The sequence below is a fragment of the Stenella coeruleoalba genome (genome assembly GCF_951394435.1).
Source record: "Stenella coeruleoalba genome assembly, chromosome: 9".
Classification (NCBI taxonomy): Eukaryota; Metazoa; Chordata; class Mammalia; order Artiodactyla; family Delphinidae; genus Stenella; species Stenella coeruleoalba.
In genome coordinates, this window is record NC_137155.1 from 40,826,856 (window position 1) to 40,845,321 (window position 18,466).

At 35.1% G+C, this 18,466-nt stretch overlaps 1 protein-coding gene across 1 annotated transcript in view; it reads left to right on the top strand.

The window, feature by feature from the left end:
• The window catches only part of THSD7A (thrombospondin type 1 domain containing 7A), a 458,451-nt gene that overhangs the window by 178,834 nt on the left and 261,151 nt on the right, over positions 1 to 18,466 (top strand). Inside the window, exon 2 of the mRNA XM_079931758.1 lies at positions 13,089 to 13,920. Within this exon, the coding sequence (XP_079787884.1) occupies positions 13,089 to 13,920 (832 nt within the window). The remainder of the gene's footprint in view (positions 1 to 13,088; positions 13,921 to 18,466) is intronic.

Genomic DNA, 18,466 nt, shown 5'->3' on the forward strand with positions numbered 1-18,466 from the left:
GGAAATTTAATAATCAAGGAGAAATGTATATCCAAACACAGAAAGGTACATAGAAACAAAAATCAGAAAATGGATGCTTATTTCTGACTCCCTAATTTTTAATAAGATCTTAATGTTTTAGGCTAAAAGAAACTTTCCCTCGTTAAAGATATACTGTCCACAGTTATTAAGAAACAACTAACAGAACTGTATGCATCTTCAGCACTGCTTTATTGGTGACATTTCTTTGAAGATAAAACTGAATATCTGATTTTATTAAGAAAGGACATGAGTTAGAAATACTCAACATTGATCAAATCCAGTTATGGCTCTACATTTTATAACTTAATTTGGGGCTATCTTACATATGCCATATTTTCCAAGGTAAAATTATTACATGAAAAATACTGATCAAATAATCTAATTCTTAAGAAATTTGTGCATGTTTATGGGTTATATTTTATCAAAGTTGGGAAGAGCCTCCTAAAAAATTAAGATAGTCTTCAATTCACTTTCTGGGAAACTGAAACATATACATTCAAATCTTAAATTACCTACTGATTATTTTTCACAGCATGGTATAATTTTGAGCTCATGCTTAACTTTATAAGAGCTTTACACTTGACTTTACCCATTATGGAAACAATAATCTAAGCTCTAGTAGACATTTCCAAGTCACTGATGTTGCAAATTACCGCCCTAAACTGTACACTCAAGTTCCTTTGACACGTGGAGTTTGGAAAGATTAACTTGGCTTCAGATGAAGTATTTTGCTAGCAAAAATCATTTGTATTTAAAAAGTATATTTACAGATAATTTACAGTTACATTCATATACATACCGCTTAGTGTGTTGAAAATTAAATGTTTCAGGTATTTGAATTGCTTACTTTTAACTCTATATAATTACAGCATTTAGTGCAATATCAATTATATGGAGATTATGAAAATATACAGTGATGCATAAGGGCATTGACTAAGGTAACCATGAAGGAAGGCTTTATAGTCTCTTGTAAAGAAGTCATACTTCTCAGTTTCCTAAATGTATAACTGTAGTCCTTTGAAGTAAGAAGATAAAAACGGAATTTATTGTTATCCTTAATAATTGCCTGTAATGCAGTCTTACCCCAGTGCGTGAAAGGAAGAAATTAACATTTTTTTTTTGTGTTAGCCTTATTAATTGTAACATCACATTAGGGGGAGAATCTACTTTGGTTCTGTTTTACTAGAGTGGTTTATTATATGCAGGGGAGTATTAAATCGTAATATATACCTAAAATGAGCTTCACACAAAAGTAAAAGACATGTACATATTTATTAACCAAAGTATGTGCAAAAAAATGTCCTAAATAATCAAAGAATAAAATATATTTTAGTTGGGTTATTAAAACAGCACGGATGTCAAAAGGTTACTTCCATTCATTTTGATTTTCCATTTTGTGAAGATCATATCCATAATCTCACATTACTGACTAAAAATATATTGTAATTATAGAGGTATGCAGTTCACAGTGTAACATCATCAGAAGAACTTGGAATCTATTATTTATAATAACTATGTATTTAATATGCTAGGCACTAGACCTAAGATGATAATGGTGGCATTTCTGAGCTGTCTTTTTTTCAGTATTTAATAAGACAAGGAGGGTCTATTATATCTATAATTGGCTCTTCCCTTTTTGCTTGAAGGTTTCAAATAAATTGCTTCTAGGCCTAAGGAATTTAAGAATTCCCCAAGGCTTTGAACTTGGCAGTAACTTCCTAGAACCTTGGCACTATGTTGCTATATCCAGAAAATTCTCGAAGTTTCATAAGATTATAGATTGAATATAAAAATTGTTGGCTAAAGTTTGTTGTAGCATTATATGTTTTTTTATTGTGATAAAATGTATATAATATAAAATTTGCCTTTTTATCATTTTAATTGAACAATTCGGTGACGCTAAGTATATTCATATTGTTGTGCAACCATATTACCAGTAACCATCTCCAGAACATTTTCATCATCCCAAACGGAAACTCTGCCCACATCACACTCTGCCCACATCTCTCCTTCCTTTAGCCCCTGGTAACATTCTGCCTCTGTTTCTATGAATTTGGCCATTCCAGGTACCTCATATGAGTGAGATCATACAATATTTGTCCTTTTGTGTCTGGCTTATCTCACTTAGCCTAAGTTTTCAAGGCTCATGCATCTTGTAGCATGTATCAGAATTTCATTCTTTTTTAAGGATGAATAATATTCAACTTTATGTATATACCATATTTTGTTTATTCTTCCATCTTTTGATGTTTCCACCTTTTGTAGTGCTTTCTTATCTCAATATATATCTATTTTCTTTCCTATCACAGCACCTAGCACATTGTAAGCCCACACTAAATGTCTGTTAAATGAATAAATAAACATGATAAAAATTCAGGCATCTTCAGCCTTTAGCAATTTTGTCCTGAAGGTATACTGTTCATAAAAAGATAGATGACTTTGGTTTGACATTTTTAGAGGAAAAACAAAAAACAAAAACCATCATTTGCTAAGCATGAAATGTCACTTATGTGCCATCTCCAATCCACATGGCTTCACCTCCACCTCCAGTCACTCCTGTGACATCCAATTTTGCACAGGTTTAACTAGGTTCATGTAGATGAAAACTGACTGCAACTTATCATAGGCTGAGCAGTCTACTTTCCTAGAGCTTCTCTGACGCTGTAGTGCAAGACGCCTGCAGAAATCCACTTAGCACTCACTCACGTACAGCTTGAAATTGTGAGGGAGTTAATGACCATGGGACCATTCTTGACCAGTGGGGAATAGGGGCAAGAGGATAAATGCTTTGCAATATCACCTGCTAGGCTGACATACAGTAGCTTACTACTGAGAATTACTAAGACTCTGACTTTTTGATAGATGGAGATGATAGATTGAGATGAATTGTAGGTAGGAAGTGAGGCATTTTGTGTTAGGGTCCAACATAACATCCTTGGAGGAATTACAGAAATTAGTGCCACATCAGACATTCAAATGATACAGGAGACATGGTCCACATCATATTCCTGTCTAATTGACCTGTGTTGTTTCTAAAAAAGGTAAAACAAAACGGGATGGATCATAGAAGATGATAGCAAGCTGCTGTAAACTTAACCATGTGTTAGGCCCAATTGCAGCCGATATGAAAGATGTGGTATTTAAACTACAACAAATCAACACAGTGTTAGACCCTTGGTATGCAGATACTGATCTGGCAAAGGTGTTTTCCTCAATTCTCATTAGTAAAAAGGATCAAAAGCTCTTTGCTTTTACTTGAAACTATATAACAGATGCAATCACTCCCTTACCCTGGGGACAGTTAACACTTCTGCCTTTTGTCAAAAAGCACATCACACTAGTCCACTATATTCGTGACATGACATGGATTTGGTGACTAGGAAGGGATTATTTATTAGAGATATTCTAATAAAAAAAAACCAGGGGCACCCTCAACACTCTGACTGGAAATCTTAGTTAGATCACCCAGTTCATAAGGTGTATTTTCCACTTTACATGACTGTAGGTGACAGTATTGCTTAAACTCTCTGTCATGATATAAGAATCTCCTTTCCTCAAATTTCTGTAACATTCTCCTCACTTCTTTTTAAATTAATTTTTATTGGAGTATAGTTGATTCCATTGTTGTGTTAGTTTCTGCTGGACAGCAAAGTGAATCAGGTATACGTATACATATATCTAGTCTTTTTTAGATTCTTTTCTCATATAGGTCATTACAGAGTTTTGAGCAGAGTACCCTGTGCTATACAGTAGGTCCTTATTAGTTATCTGTTATATATATATTAGTGTGCATGTATCAATCCCAATCTCCCAATTTATCCCTCCTTCCCTTCCCCCTTGGTAACCATAAGTTTGTTGTCTACATCTGTGACTGTATTTCTGTTTTGTAAATAAGTTCATTTGTACCATTTTTTAAAGATTCCACATATAAGTGATATCATGATATTTCTCTTTCTCTGACTTCTTTCACTCAGTATGACAATCTCTAGGTCCATCCATGTCACTGCAAATGGCATTATTTCATTCCTTTTTAAGGCTGAGTAATATTCCATTGTATATATGTACCACATCTTCTTCATTCATCTTGTTCATGAACAGTTAGGTTGCTTCCATGGCTTGGCTGTTGTAAATAGTGCTGCAGTGAACATTGGGGTGCATGTATCTTTGTGAATTATGGTTTTCTCCAGATATATGCCCAGTAGTGGGATTGCTGGGTCATATGGTAGGTCTATTTTTAGTTTTTTAAGGAACTTCCATACTGTTCTCCATAGTGGCTGTATCAATTTACATTCCCACCAGCAGTGCAGGAGGGTTCCCTTTTCTCCACACCCTCTCCAGCATTTATTGTTTGTAGATTTTTTGATGATGGCCATTCTGACTGGTGTGAGGTGATACCTCATTGTGGTTTTGATTTTCATTTCTCTAATAATTAGTGATGTTGAGCATCTTTTCATGTGCATCTTGGCCATCTGTATGTCTTCTTTGGAGATCTCACTTCTTTTTAAGTTCTTACTGGCAGCTACCATTAGCCTTTTTCTAACAGTCTTTTTTTTAAAAAGTACCTTTGGCTTTGACTAACACTTTCCTCATTGTCCTTGCAGCTCTGCCCACTGCCTGGTTCCAGTATGCCACTCCCATATTTTAAATTTTTGGTTACAGCAGGATACGTCTTCAAGGACCATAGTCTGTGTTAGGTATCTATTGCTACATAATGAATTACCTCAAAATTTAGCTGATTACAGCCAGTAAAATTTATTATCTCAGTTCCCATGTGTGAGAAATTTGGAAGCAACTTAGCTGGGTGGTTCTGACTCAGGGTCTGTTATGAGGCTGTGGTCAAGACTGGCCAGGCCTGCAGTTACCTGGATGTTGACTGGTGCTGAAGGATCTGCTTCCAAGGAGATCATGGGTCAACAGACTTGCATGGAGTCTAGCCTAAAGACATCACCACTGATGCATACAGAGTTTAAAAGATTAAGTCACATAAAAATGAAATCTTTTTGTGTGAGAAAAAAGCATTTCACAACTTTATCACAAATATTCCTCATAATATTGATACATAGCTTACGGTTCCGATAGTATTATGAGACTATGGAAGTTAATGATATGGTACGTATTATATTATGTTTTACATATGGGAGAAATCAAGATTTAAAGAGGTTAAGTAATTTTTGTAAGAGAGATCAAGTTGATAGGGCCTGAAAATAGATTACTATATTTGGCAACTGTGAAATCAGCTATCCTAGACACTGATTCATCATTCATTGTCTCATCAAATTTAAAGAGCTTGTTCTAATTTTTATACATTTAATTTGATACTCTTATATAATTTCTTATTAAAGTTTAATTACTTATTGAAGATGAAAGCTCAGCTTGACTTCACAGTGATCTCTCCTTATCCACCAAACTGATTTGTCATTTGAGAGTTATATTTTAAATTAAAGTGAAATTAAATTAAAACTCAAGTCAAAAAAGTTATGAGCACTCCTTTTTTTTCCTTTAAAAAGAAAATTTAATCCATTTTAGGTCAGTGAATATTAAAAATTTAATTGTTTTTATGTTGATAAATCTACACAAGGGGGTCTCCTAGAGAGAGTGCATACTTATAATTAAATCAATTAGTATAATATAGAATGGTACAGTATGCCAGGCATTCAGTTTACCAATCTGTGGGATTATTTCAAGAAAGACATCTAAGATCACATGTTTGCTTCTACGCACAGCAAAAATGCTTTGAAATGACCAAAATGAATGCAAAATTTAAAAACTTATTTTTCAGTGTTGGAAAAAGGGAGGATACCAGCAATCCTCCAGAAGGTTTGAAGTCTTACGTAGACCACAGTACACAAAGGATTGGATTTAAGGGAATAAAGACTATCTGTGTACTTAAAATAGTCAAAAGATGGACCCTCTGAGGAAATAATAAGCACGTCAGATTCCCCCAATAGGAGCCCAAATTTGGAAAACTAGCAGTCTGTAGATATCAGGGAAAAAAATGGCTGTTTGGAGGGCAAACTGGTACATTTGGGTGGACACATTTGCAATAACAGATGTATCAAAAGCTTGAAAAGTTGCAAAACTCTTGGCTAAATTACCTGACCAATATATAACAATCGATGTTTATTGTAACATTCTGTATAGTGTTGGAAAAAATTTTTTATAAGACCTAAATTTCCACAGATAGAATATCAATTAGGTAAATCATGGTAAATTGATACAACATGCCATTCAACCATAGTATAGATCTAATTGTGCATACATGAAGAACATATGAGATTAACTGTCTAGTAGGGTCAGTCTGTGTGTGTGTGTGTGTGTGTGTGTGTGTGTGTGTGTGTGTGTACCTGAGCCCCCCAACATTTATTGAAACAGTTATTTTTATAGCATACTGTGTAGTTAAAAAGAAAATTATAAAACAACTTATAGGATGACTTTAAATTTATTTAAATATATTTTTAATTGCCTAATAGGATGACAGCAAAATATGAAGACTAGTTACCTTTAGTTCATGGGATTTATGAAAAATTTTCTTTCCTGATAATTAGCAGTAATTTCTAGGGTTTTTTTCCTACAGTGATTTGCTCAAGTAAAAACGAAGAGAATTTTTAAAAAATTCTGTGACTTAATCAAGACAGTGTATGGTACTGGCACAAAACCAGAAATATAGATCAATGGAACAGGATAGAAAGCCCAGAGATAAACCCACGCACATATGGTCACCTAATCTTTGATAAAGGAGGCAAGAATATACAGTGAAGAAAAGACAGCCTCTTCAATAAGTGGTGCTGGGAAAACTGGACAACTACACGTAAAAAGAATGAACTTAAAACACTTCCTAACACCATACACAAAAATGAACTCAAAATGGATTAAAGACCTAAATGTAAGGCCAGACACTATCAAACTCTTAGAGGAAAACATAGGCAGAACACTCTATGACATAAATCACAGCAAGATCCTTTTTGATCCACCCCCTAGAGAAATGGAAATAAAAACAAAAATAAACGAATGGGACCTAATGAAACTTCAAAGCTTTTGCACAGCAAAGGAAACCACCAACAAGACGAAAAGACGACCCTCAGAATGGGAGAAAATATTTGCAAATGAAGCAACTGACAAAGGATTAATCTCCAAAATATACAAGCAGCTCATGCAGCTCAATATCAAAAAAACAACAACCCAATCCAAAAATGGGCAGAAGACCTAAATAGACATTTATCCAAAGAAGATATACAGATTGCCAACAAACACATGAAAGGATGCTCAACATCCCTATCATTAGAGAAATGCAAATCAAACCCACAATGAGGTATCACCTCACAGCGGTCAGAATGGCCATCATCAAAGCATCTACAAACAATAAATGCTGGAGGGGGTGTGGAGAAAAGGGAACCCTCCTGCACTGCTGGTGGGAATGTAAATTGATACAGCCACTATGGAGAACAGTGTGGAGGTTCTTTAAAAAACTAAAAATAGAACTACCATCTAACCCAGCAATCCCACTACTGGGCATATACCCTGAGAAAACCGTAATTGGAAAAGAGACATGTACCACAGTGTTCACTGCAGCTCTATTTACAATAGCCAGGACATGGGAGCAACCTAAGTGTCCATCAACAGATGAACGGATAAAGAAGATGTGGCACATACATACAATGGAATATTACTCAGCCATAAAAAGAAACGAAATTGAGTTATTCGTAGTGAGGTGGATGGACCTAGAGTCTGTCATACAGGGTGAAGTAAGTCAGAAAGAGAAAAACAAATACCATATGCTAACACATATATATGGAATCTTAAAAAAAAAATTGTTCTGAAGAACCTAGGAGCAGGACAGGAATTAAGACGCAGACGTAGAGAATGGACTTGAGGGCACAGGGAGCGGGAAGGGTAAGCTGGGACGAAGTGAGAGAGTGGCATGGACATATATACATCACCAAATGTAAAATAGATAGCTAGTGGGAAGCAGCTACATAGCACAGGGAGATCAGCTCGGTGCTTTGTGACCACCTAGAGGGGAGGGATAGGGAAGGTGGGAGGGGGCACAAGAGGGAGGGGATATCGATATATATGTATACGTATAGCTGATTTACTTTGTTATACAGCAGCAACTAACACAACATTGTAAAGCAATTATACTCCAATAAAGATATTTAAAAAAAAATCTGTGACTTGTGTATTTCAAAATAGGATACTGTGCAGCATTCATGAGACAGAATTTAATATACTACTAAGTTGTTTGTGCATTCCTTGATCATGGTAAACTAGGACGTGCTGTTCCGTAAGCAAATCCAGGAGGGAAAATGCATCATCTCATTTGAAGGATGCAGACATATTTAGTCCAACAAGAAACTGGCTCATCTGAGAGTTTTATAGCAAACAAGGACAGAAAGTAGTTTGCATAATTTTCTCATGCTCCTTTTATAGTGTTTATCTTTTATAAGGCTCTTTGGAACAGTTGCTAGCCACCTGTCAATAATGTGGCCTTTTATAGACTCAACCTTTTATTGTTCTCATGCCCTTGACATACAGAAAAACAACCTTAGAAGGAGTCAGTGTTGAATAGGGTGGGCAACATACTAATTTTAAATTTAAAAGACTGTCTTTTGTAGACTGACATAAAGAGAGAGTTTTGAATGATGTGAAGAGAATAGGCATGTTATGAAATCTTCCTTAGGGGGAATAAAAATAAATTGATTATTTTATCAACGTTTTTGGAAATTGAGTTAAGAATTATATTTAAAGCACTAGTCAGTGGAAAACGAAGCCAAGTAGCATTCATTTAAAGTTGTTGTAACAATTTTGCATAATACTGCATCAGTTCCAAGTGAAAATATTTGTATTGTGAGTCCAGCAATTACATAAATATTTTGTATATGCAATCATTTGTTTTAACTTCTTTTTAGTGGAATAAGATATCCAGTATATTTTTCTCAATTTACATAAAATCTGTCAAGCTGCGTGTTCTACATGTATTTATTAACCTACACCCTAGAAGTGCTTTCATGATACTGAATGAACACAATCCTACAAATCTGTATGCAGGAATACATTTCCATCCGTAAAGGGACATTACCAAGCTCTTAAGTAGAAAGGTGCCTATCTTTTGTTTTGCACAATTAGATTCCAAGTTCTCTGTATATAATCATGAACAAGAATAATAAAGGAAGCAAGTTTCAAACCAATGGAAATTCTTTCTATTCTTGTTAAAAATACAAACATCCTGATACACACACACATACGCTCACGCAGACACACACAACCTTTCCAACACCACCATTTCCCGCTCTTAGTAATATGAGATGTGGGGCTACAATTTAATATTTGTGCAGAGACCTGTGAATTAAATATCATATTCTCATACTGTGCTTGGGAGACGACTTCATGTTTTCCTTGATAGAGTTTGCGTATTGTGCTTTTCAAATTGCACTTTAAAACATTTGTACTTCTTGAAACGTGGTAGCTAATTGGGCTGATAATTCTTAACTGCCAAGAGCAACTTTAGATGTGGTCCTCTTTCTGTTCAGTATGTGATTATTTTAAAACTACTTGGAGGACAGAACTAGACAGCCCTTCATCAGGTGTGCAGTGGTGAAGATCTGATTTTTCAATAGGTCTGTTAATTGGACACAAGTACAATACCCATGATTTAATGAAAAGTTATGATAGCAGATAAGGTACCCTGCAAAGTGAATGAGTTTTCTTTAGGTTCAATTGTGATTATGTTGCCATGTCTACTTTCACTGGTGCCTTCATGCGTTTTTTTTTTCCCCCTTTAGCCTAGTATTTTTATATATCTCTAGAATTTTCTTGGGATACCTATCTTCTGGTTCTCAATGTAAATATACTTGGAATAAAATAAACCCAACAATGTTATCTATTACTAGCTGGTTAATAGAATCTATGATATTATTTTTGGAATGGAAATTGAATTTGTATATAGAATGTATGCTTTTTCTAGTTATCTAAGTCAACTTTCGAAATGCTTATTCATTATCAATGTATATGAAATAGTGTAGAATTTTTCTCGAACTCAGTTTCTTTCTGTTGGCATTGATATCAACCACGTAATGCCTTGGATAATAAAATCTGCAAACTAAATTCTCTCTTTTCTGAACAGAATAATTGAGGAAATTCATTCAAAAGCCAGCCATGTAAAAGACATGATCAAACCAAATGTTGCAGAAGATAGCAAAGTTCTGTTCTTAAGGAGCCACTGAGTCAGTCTGATGTGATAAACAAATGTTGGCAAACTATTATTTAATAAACTAATTGAAATTGTGGTAAACATGATGTGAGAGACATGTGGAGTGTTCTAAGAATGTGTAAGAAGGGATCTCTCTCTAATTTGATGTTAGTAAGCTATGGATCATTTTCAAAGTAACCATCATTCACTTTTATTTTTGAGGAAACTTATAAGAAAGGCTGGAGTTTTCTGATAAAATTTGGTTTATAAGAGTAATATCTTCACCCATCCTTATTTTGTCTAGGGTAAATTTCAAACGTAATAGTTAACTAGTGTTGTATAGTTCTGCTTCATAGTTTTAGAGGGTTTGTTTTTTAGTATGTGTGTTTTCCTTACTCAGTAATAACACACAGACTTAAAGTCAATCCACATTTTGTATACTCAGGTTTTGGTAATAAAATATTAATTTTCATCAGTTGAAACACACCCATTAATAGTAGTACAACCTACCTAAAGAGTACAATTAAATATTTTTAAGTGCCAAATCTATAACTTTCCTATAAAAATCTTTTGTTTTTACTTGGACGATAAAAGACTAACTTCTTAATAGTCCTAGTCTGATTCTTCAGTCTAATTTCATAATTAGTATCAAAGATTGGAAAACAAAATATCAAGAAGTTCTCCTGAATTACACCTGGGTTTTACACTTTGAGTTAATGCAAGACACTTATATTTTGAAATTTAGACTTAATGGCATATAGCTTACTCCTAACTTGATGGTCCAACATAAACGTATCTTTATATGCTGTATTTAGGATGAGAAATAAAGATTACTATTGTTTGAGTATGAAGGAGAAAATGAATAAATAGCAAAGATTTATGGAATTAACTAAAATTTCATACATTTTAATCTGTTCCCTTGAGAAGGGTCCCACGTTCTGATTCCTAAACTGGATATTTGGAAATCTCTAAGACAGCATCAACAGATTTATGAATATATATTTTTCTTTGCCAAATTAAAAATAAGATTAAAATATTATCAGGTATTCCATGTATACAGATGTAATACACTCACTGACTTTCTTAGCTCATAAAGTTTTGACATCAGCACTCTGGGAAGGCTGTTTCCCTGAATGTATTTTAAGCCACTTGTAATTCTCTACATATGCACATGAACTTCATAAAGTAATGATATAGGTATGTCAAATTTTCACACAACTGTGGTTAGTTAGCACAGTATTTTCAGTCAATCTGTTTTCTATTTACAACTCCATCATTCCATTTGTAATGAAGTTAACAGCTTCCAGTTGTAAACATCTTCCTAGTTAAACAAAATTAAATGTTTAAATATAATCACATTCTTCGTATTTCATTCTTTGTATATTAATTGTTTTGTATAGGAGTATCTAAGTCTCAAGCTCTGAAATCTAGGATAAATAATAAAAATAAAAATCAGAACTGGAGTCTAAAATCCAGGATGGTTTTTTTATTCATTTAAAAGGTGAACTTGGCAAGTCACCTCCCCTCCTTGTCACTTGTTTTCCTCATTCATAGAGTGAATCTCTTGGCGTAGTTTAGTGGTTTTTACTTTTCAGCGACAGAAGCCTCTTCTCAGACAAAATCTATGTATTATCTCAACATACATAAAAATAAATAATAATAATGGAGCTTTTCTTAGGGAAGCAGCAATGAGAGAGGAAGGGAGTGGGGTGGGGCTGAGTGACCCTAGAGCCGGACCCTGTATGCTAGTCGCCCACTTCCCACACATCCTATTGAAGATGGCTCTAGTCCACATCAAATAATTCCTCAAATGCCAGGGGCCACGTTTTGAAAATCATGTAATTATATGATTATTACATTTCTTTAAAATTCCAAAATAATGTAATCTCTATTACATAAATTGCTATTTGTCTATTAAAGTCTTGAGAATCCTATTATCTACCTTAAAAAAAGAAATGATATATGCAAATATAAGTAGGTTTCAATCTATGATAAGAAGGATTCTAAGGTAAAAAGCCCACATTTCATTTTAAAGCCACTGACTTAAGTATTCCATAATATTGCTCCATAATGCCAAGTAGTTCATATTTAGGAAATGAATAAATTGATAAAACTCAAAGTAACACTTTAACATGCAGAAAATTCCAAAAATCTTTTAGTCAAAGTTTAATTCTCTTACCCATCTTTTTATTTCACTGTGGAGATGAGCAAAAAAAAAAATTGTTTTTGTAAATTTAAGGGCAGAATGTGATAGAATGAATTTTTCACTTCCCAGCTTTGGTTACAAGAAAGTAAACACTTCTGTCAGCACACACGTATGCAACTAATAGATTCTTTCAATCATAGTATGTACAACAACAGAAAATGAGAGGGAAGAGAGCATATCCTACAAAATAGTTAATTGCCCCAGGAAAAGAAAAGTCTGCAGGAGATTAAGTTCTTCACAAGCAGCCGTTTTCTTTGCCAGTTAGTGAAATGAATTTGATGGTTATGAGGCAGGAGTAATGGGTTTTCACTGTGACTAGTTTCTAATGTGAGCTAGGGTTCTCTACCTACCTAAAATTAAGCAAGGGTTCTTAATGAGCCGAGGGTTCTCTACCTACTTAAAATTAAGAAAATGAATAAAAGCAAGTTTTCAGTAATCCCAAAAGGACTCAAAATGAACTTGTCCCAGCAATTACCTTATATAGACTCTGTGACACAGTTCCCCTTCTGCGAAAATACTGAGTGTAGATCATTACTTTCCAACAGTCATGTACAGAGACCTACTTTATAACACTTCAGGGAAGTTCATGTACTAGATCTTGAAGTGCCTTTCTGGAACGTGAAGTAATTTGTAGTTTTCATCTAGTAGCACTGTTAACTCTTGTATCGTTTTTAGGTCCATGGGGCCGATGCATGGGAGACGAATGTGGTCCAGGAGGCATTCAGACCCGGGCTGTGTGGTGTGCTCATGTGGAAGGATGGACAACGTTGCATACAAACTGCAAGCAGGCTGAGAGACCCAGTAACCAGCAAAATTGTTTCAAAGTTTGTGACTGGCACAAAGAGTTATACGACTGGAGGCTGGGACCCTGGAATCACTGTCAGCCTGTGATTTCAAAAAGCCTAGAGAAACCCCTTGAGTGCGTTAAAGGGGAAGAAGGCATTCAGGTGCGAGAGATCATGTGCATCCAGAAAGAGAAAGACATCCCTGCGGAGGATATCATTTGTGAGTACTTTGAGCCCAAGCCTCTTCTGGAACAGGCCTGCCTCATCCCCTGCCAGCAAGATTGCATTGTGTCTGAGTTTTCTGCCTGGTCAGAATGCTCCAAGACTTGTGGCAGTGGGCTCCAGCACCGGACACGTCATGTGGTGGCGCCCCCCCAGTTTGGAGGCTCAGGCTGTCCAAATCTGACTGAGTTCCAGGTGTGCCAGTCCAGTGCCTGTGAAGCTGAAGAGAGCATGTACAGCTTGCAGGTGGGGCCCTGGAGCACGTGCTCGATACCCCACTCGAGGCAAGTAAGACAAGCAAGGAGACGTGGGAAGAATAAAGAACGGGGCAAGGACCGAGGGAAAGGAGTGAAGGATCCGGAGGCCCGTGAACTGATCAAGAAAAAGAGAAATAGAAACAGACAGAACCGACAAGAGAACAAATATTGGGACATCCAGATTGGATACCAGACCAGAGAAGTTATGTGTACTAACAAGACGGGGAAAGCTGCTGATTTAAGGTAACATTTTATTACCATTAAATAAGCGTGTCTCTCTGTCAAGACCATGGGCTAGAGAGTACTTAAGACCTTCTGTACTAAGTCCTGGAATTCATATGTGTACACCTAGGATGAGCTACCCCCAAGTGGGACATTTTCCACTTGAAGACATTTAAACTTTTGTGGTTTTCCTGAAGTTACCTCTGTTTTGTATATGTTTAGGCACTATACCACTAGAGGTAATTTAAATTTTCCTGTCAAAATCTAAAGCATGAGAGATTCTGCATGAGATGATATTGCTTCTTTAGATCAGCAGTGCTGTTTTCACCTATAATGGGGGAAAAAAAACCATAGTGAGCTGGAGTTTGGGAATTTTCATTTCAGATACTTATTTTAGTAAGAATAAGGCACACTTATAATCTCCCCAAGTTTGTAACATGTTCAGAATCACCCTATAAACAAAATCTAAACAACCACCCAGGGAGCTATACCTAAGAATAGTTCCTTTTACATTTTATAAAATGGAATAACTCTCCCCAGAAGAAGAGGGAAACCAGCAGAAAATAAGGTAAGTAAAGGTTATTTAATCATGAGTAGCTTACTTTAGAAAACATGTAATTAATTGACTGCATTGTCTAGACAGAAATTATTTGTCTAATTATCTCTGGGTGAATAATGACTATATTATGAAAGACTTCGCATGCATGATTTATTTCTTGTGAAAATATTCATTGAGGATTATCTAAAGGGTATTATGTTTTCTGGATATTCTAAATTTTGCTCTTGGATAAGCCAGACCATCTGGGAGGGGCTTATTTGGATCATTTGCATAAGTGCTGCTTCTGTAATATTTATGCAGCTATGATTTGGACTGAACTGAGAGAAATTATGGCAACATCACTCAGAATTTTATATCGTATTTATTGTAGAAATGACATTGGAAGTGTCATCTACTCCGTTACACGGTCTGTTCTCTTGATTAAAAACACATAAGATAAATTTCACTGACGTCTCAACCCATGTGCTTCTGGTGAGCATCTGGATCGTTTTCCTTATGGCCCCTGGATATCTTGTAATAGATCACGTTTTCCTGTTTACCTTGGGAACATAAGTAGGACTGTGTGGCATGCGTGTTGTTTACTAATACCCCCCACCGGCTTCATGTTCTTCTCACCCTCATTATTTTCTTTCATTCATTCTTGTCTAATGATTTTGCTATCTATGGATTTTGAAAGCTGACTGAAAGCCTTTTTGGAGCAGGATATAGTTTCAGTAAGTGAGTAAACAAACAATTGATGTATCTGCCTAAGACAATTTCTCTCATCATACCATTGTTCTGGTCGCTATTTTTAGGATATTTGTTACTCCCTCTTTGTACATACACAATTGGATTTTCTTTCAGCCATACAGTAGTTTGCTCTCTCTGTGTTCTGAGGTCATCAATCCAACTCTTTTCCTGGTCTTGCTAAAGGCTGCTTCTCCTGCCTTCATTCTCCAGGTTCCCTGTGACTCCTTGAGAGAGAGAGAGAGAGGGAGAGGGAGAGGAAGTGTGTGTGTGTGTGTGTGTGTGTGTGTGTGTGTGTGTGTGTGTGTGTGTGTGTGTTCACCTCTGATTCTGTGTCATGGACATTTTAATTTCAATCCCTGTTTAATTCTTTTCTCACTGGCCTTTTCCTGGTGATTTTCTGATCTCTTTTCCGGAAGTATTACAGTTATATTAGTTGCTTGGCTCCCACCATGTAATTGAATAAGCCTCCAAGGCAACTTGAGTTGTCTCCTGCTGTCGCTAGGTTAATATGCTGTAGACGTTTAATTTCATGTTGACTACTCAATTAAAATTATAATTAGAGTAGTAGCTACTACTGCATAGAGCCTGATATTTCCATCCAGTTATTTGTAAGCAAATAGATATAAAAATCTGTAGATCCTCTGCCGGGTGCTTATATTCCATTAGAAATACTGTATTGATTCCAATAAAATGGTAGTTGCATGTATGTTATAACTTACTAGGGTATAAATTAAATACTATGTTAAACAAATTGCTTCTTAATATTTCTCTTATTTGACAATTATATATAAGAATAATATGAATAAATATATATGATTAAGAAAGTTAGTCTTAGTAAAGAAGATACAACAATTAGGTATTTTGCCTACATTTTTCTCAAACATTACACCATAGCAGTGAAGCTTTTTAAAGTGAAGAATGGATGGATAACTCCAACAAAGAACAGGACCACAGGTGAAAGACTTGATGATTAAAGTGCTTCATCTTATATCAAATTCAGAAACAATTTTATTGTGTAAGAGGATAAAAAAGTCATTTAGTAAGGCTAAAACAGTCCTATTACAATAACTAAATGAATTTATCTAAATAAACCTAAGAATCTTGGGGAAGCAATTCATAGGGCAAATAAAAATAAGTTTAGTAGAATTGCTGCTAGAACTGCAAAGCTAAAGATGATAGATTTCCCATGCTTTCTGCTTTCAAACAGACTAAAATCAGTAAGAATGAAAAACATGAATGCAAGTCCATCTTTTATGACAATAGGAAACAATCACAGTCCCAAACCACAATTGATAGAGATTATAGATCAATTTTCAATCTATAAATTAAATAGATCTAACTGAGGAGGAAAGTCAAAGGGGCATTATGTCTTTATAGCTTTCATGAGCACTTAAAATCTCTAAGAGTAGCCTGAAACTTCTGAGGGGCCAGGTTAATGGCATGTTTTATGATGGCATGGTCTGTGTTAGTGAAAGGGCTGCTGAAGCCTTCTTGTATTCTGTTTGAAAACAGAATGGCATAATAACACTGAGGGGAACTCACTATGCCATTATTGCCAAGAAAAGACTATTAGTTTGATGGACTGAGGGATTAAAGTTTTGATGACCAGTGGAAGAGAATTCTAAATCATTACACACACCATGACACAGGGGGCTTCCCTGTGAACCAGTGATTTTCAGCCAGGCTTGAATAGAGTCTTACCCCAGGTGAAGAGTTGTTTTGAAAGTTTCAACAGACAGCTCTTCAAGAAACCAAACATACTAAAGAAAATATGGTCTTCTGAATCAAAACCAGAAGTAATTTTAGTATTCAAAGAAGAATCAAGAAAATAGAATTTTAAAAGTGATTTGACAGAGCTCCAAAAAGGAAGAGAATTATAAAACAAGTAAATAAATTCACATTAGGTGCAACGGTAATTGGAAAATTTTCAGTGGTAAGAGGAGTCAGTGAGATGGAGAACAGTTTAAGAACATCAACTCCAGTTTTTTAAAAAGATGATGGGTCTGGAAAGGAGATCACTGTATAACATTCTGGGATTCCTAAAGATAGGACCAGAAAAAGAACAGTAAAAAGAAAAAACAAGATAAAACAAAACCCCCAAAATATAATAGAAGACTTTCCTGAAGTTGGAAGACTTCAATCCACAGATTGAAATTGTACAGGGCCAATATTCTGGTAGAGGAGGCTGAAATAATGTCCTCATGGAAGACCTGATATAGAACAATTTTATAAAGAGAGACAAAGAGACACCAAACCAAAGACCAGGTTAGTACCCAGTTCTGAAACACTAGAAGCATTTCCTTTATAGTCAAAAATGAGACAGGACTGCACATTATCTTCACTGTTAACATTGATCTGTAAGTATTAGTCAATGTAGTTGAAAAGAGAAAGAAATTAAAATTGGAAAACAGGTGGGAATATTAAGATTTTTCCAGATGTTATAGAAAACTCAAGATATTCAATTGAAAATATATTATAAACAATAAAATACCTCAATAGGGTGGATGGACACAAAGATAATATCTCAAAATCAGTATATTCCCTAGATGCAAACAACAATTAGCTAAACATGATGGACACAAAAAATTAAAATATCCCATTTACAATAGTAAAAATTCTGTTAATAAACCTAATTATAAAATTTCTGCACATAATACCAGACTTTGAAAGTACAAAAGTAAATGTGTGCCTATCTAGAACATTAATAAATATATCAGTTGTCCCTACGTTGTTACTATAAAATTAACAAGAGAAAAATAAGTAAAAGCCAGGAAAATCCTGAAAAATAAAAGTAGAGAGAAAAGACTAGTGTCGCAAGATAATTAAATGCATTTTATTCTTTGAATAATAATAATTTTATGTTAGCACATGAATAATCAGATCAGAAAAGGGTCTAGAAAAAAGCTCCTCAAAACCCTGCAGTATGGCGCCAATGGTGAAGGAGCATTTCCAAGTCGGGAGAAAAGATATAATTTAATCAATTTGGTTTTGTTTGGAGGGCAATTGCTTTGCCACGTAAAGAAGAAGAGGAAGAAGGAAGGGGAAAAAAGAATTGTATCCCTTTTTCAATTGTATACCCAAACAAAGTCCAGGTTCATTGAGTACTTAAAAATGTTTTCTTTTTAAATACTAGAAGAAAGGCTAGAAAGTTGAAGTCTCAAAATAAGGAAGGTATCCTTATGTGACCTATTAGGCCACAGAATGCAGAAAACATACAGGAAAAGATTCATCTATATGATTATATTTATTTGAATAAAGAAAATTTTGCTCAGGAAAAAT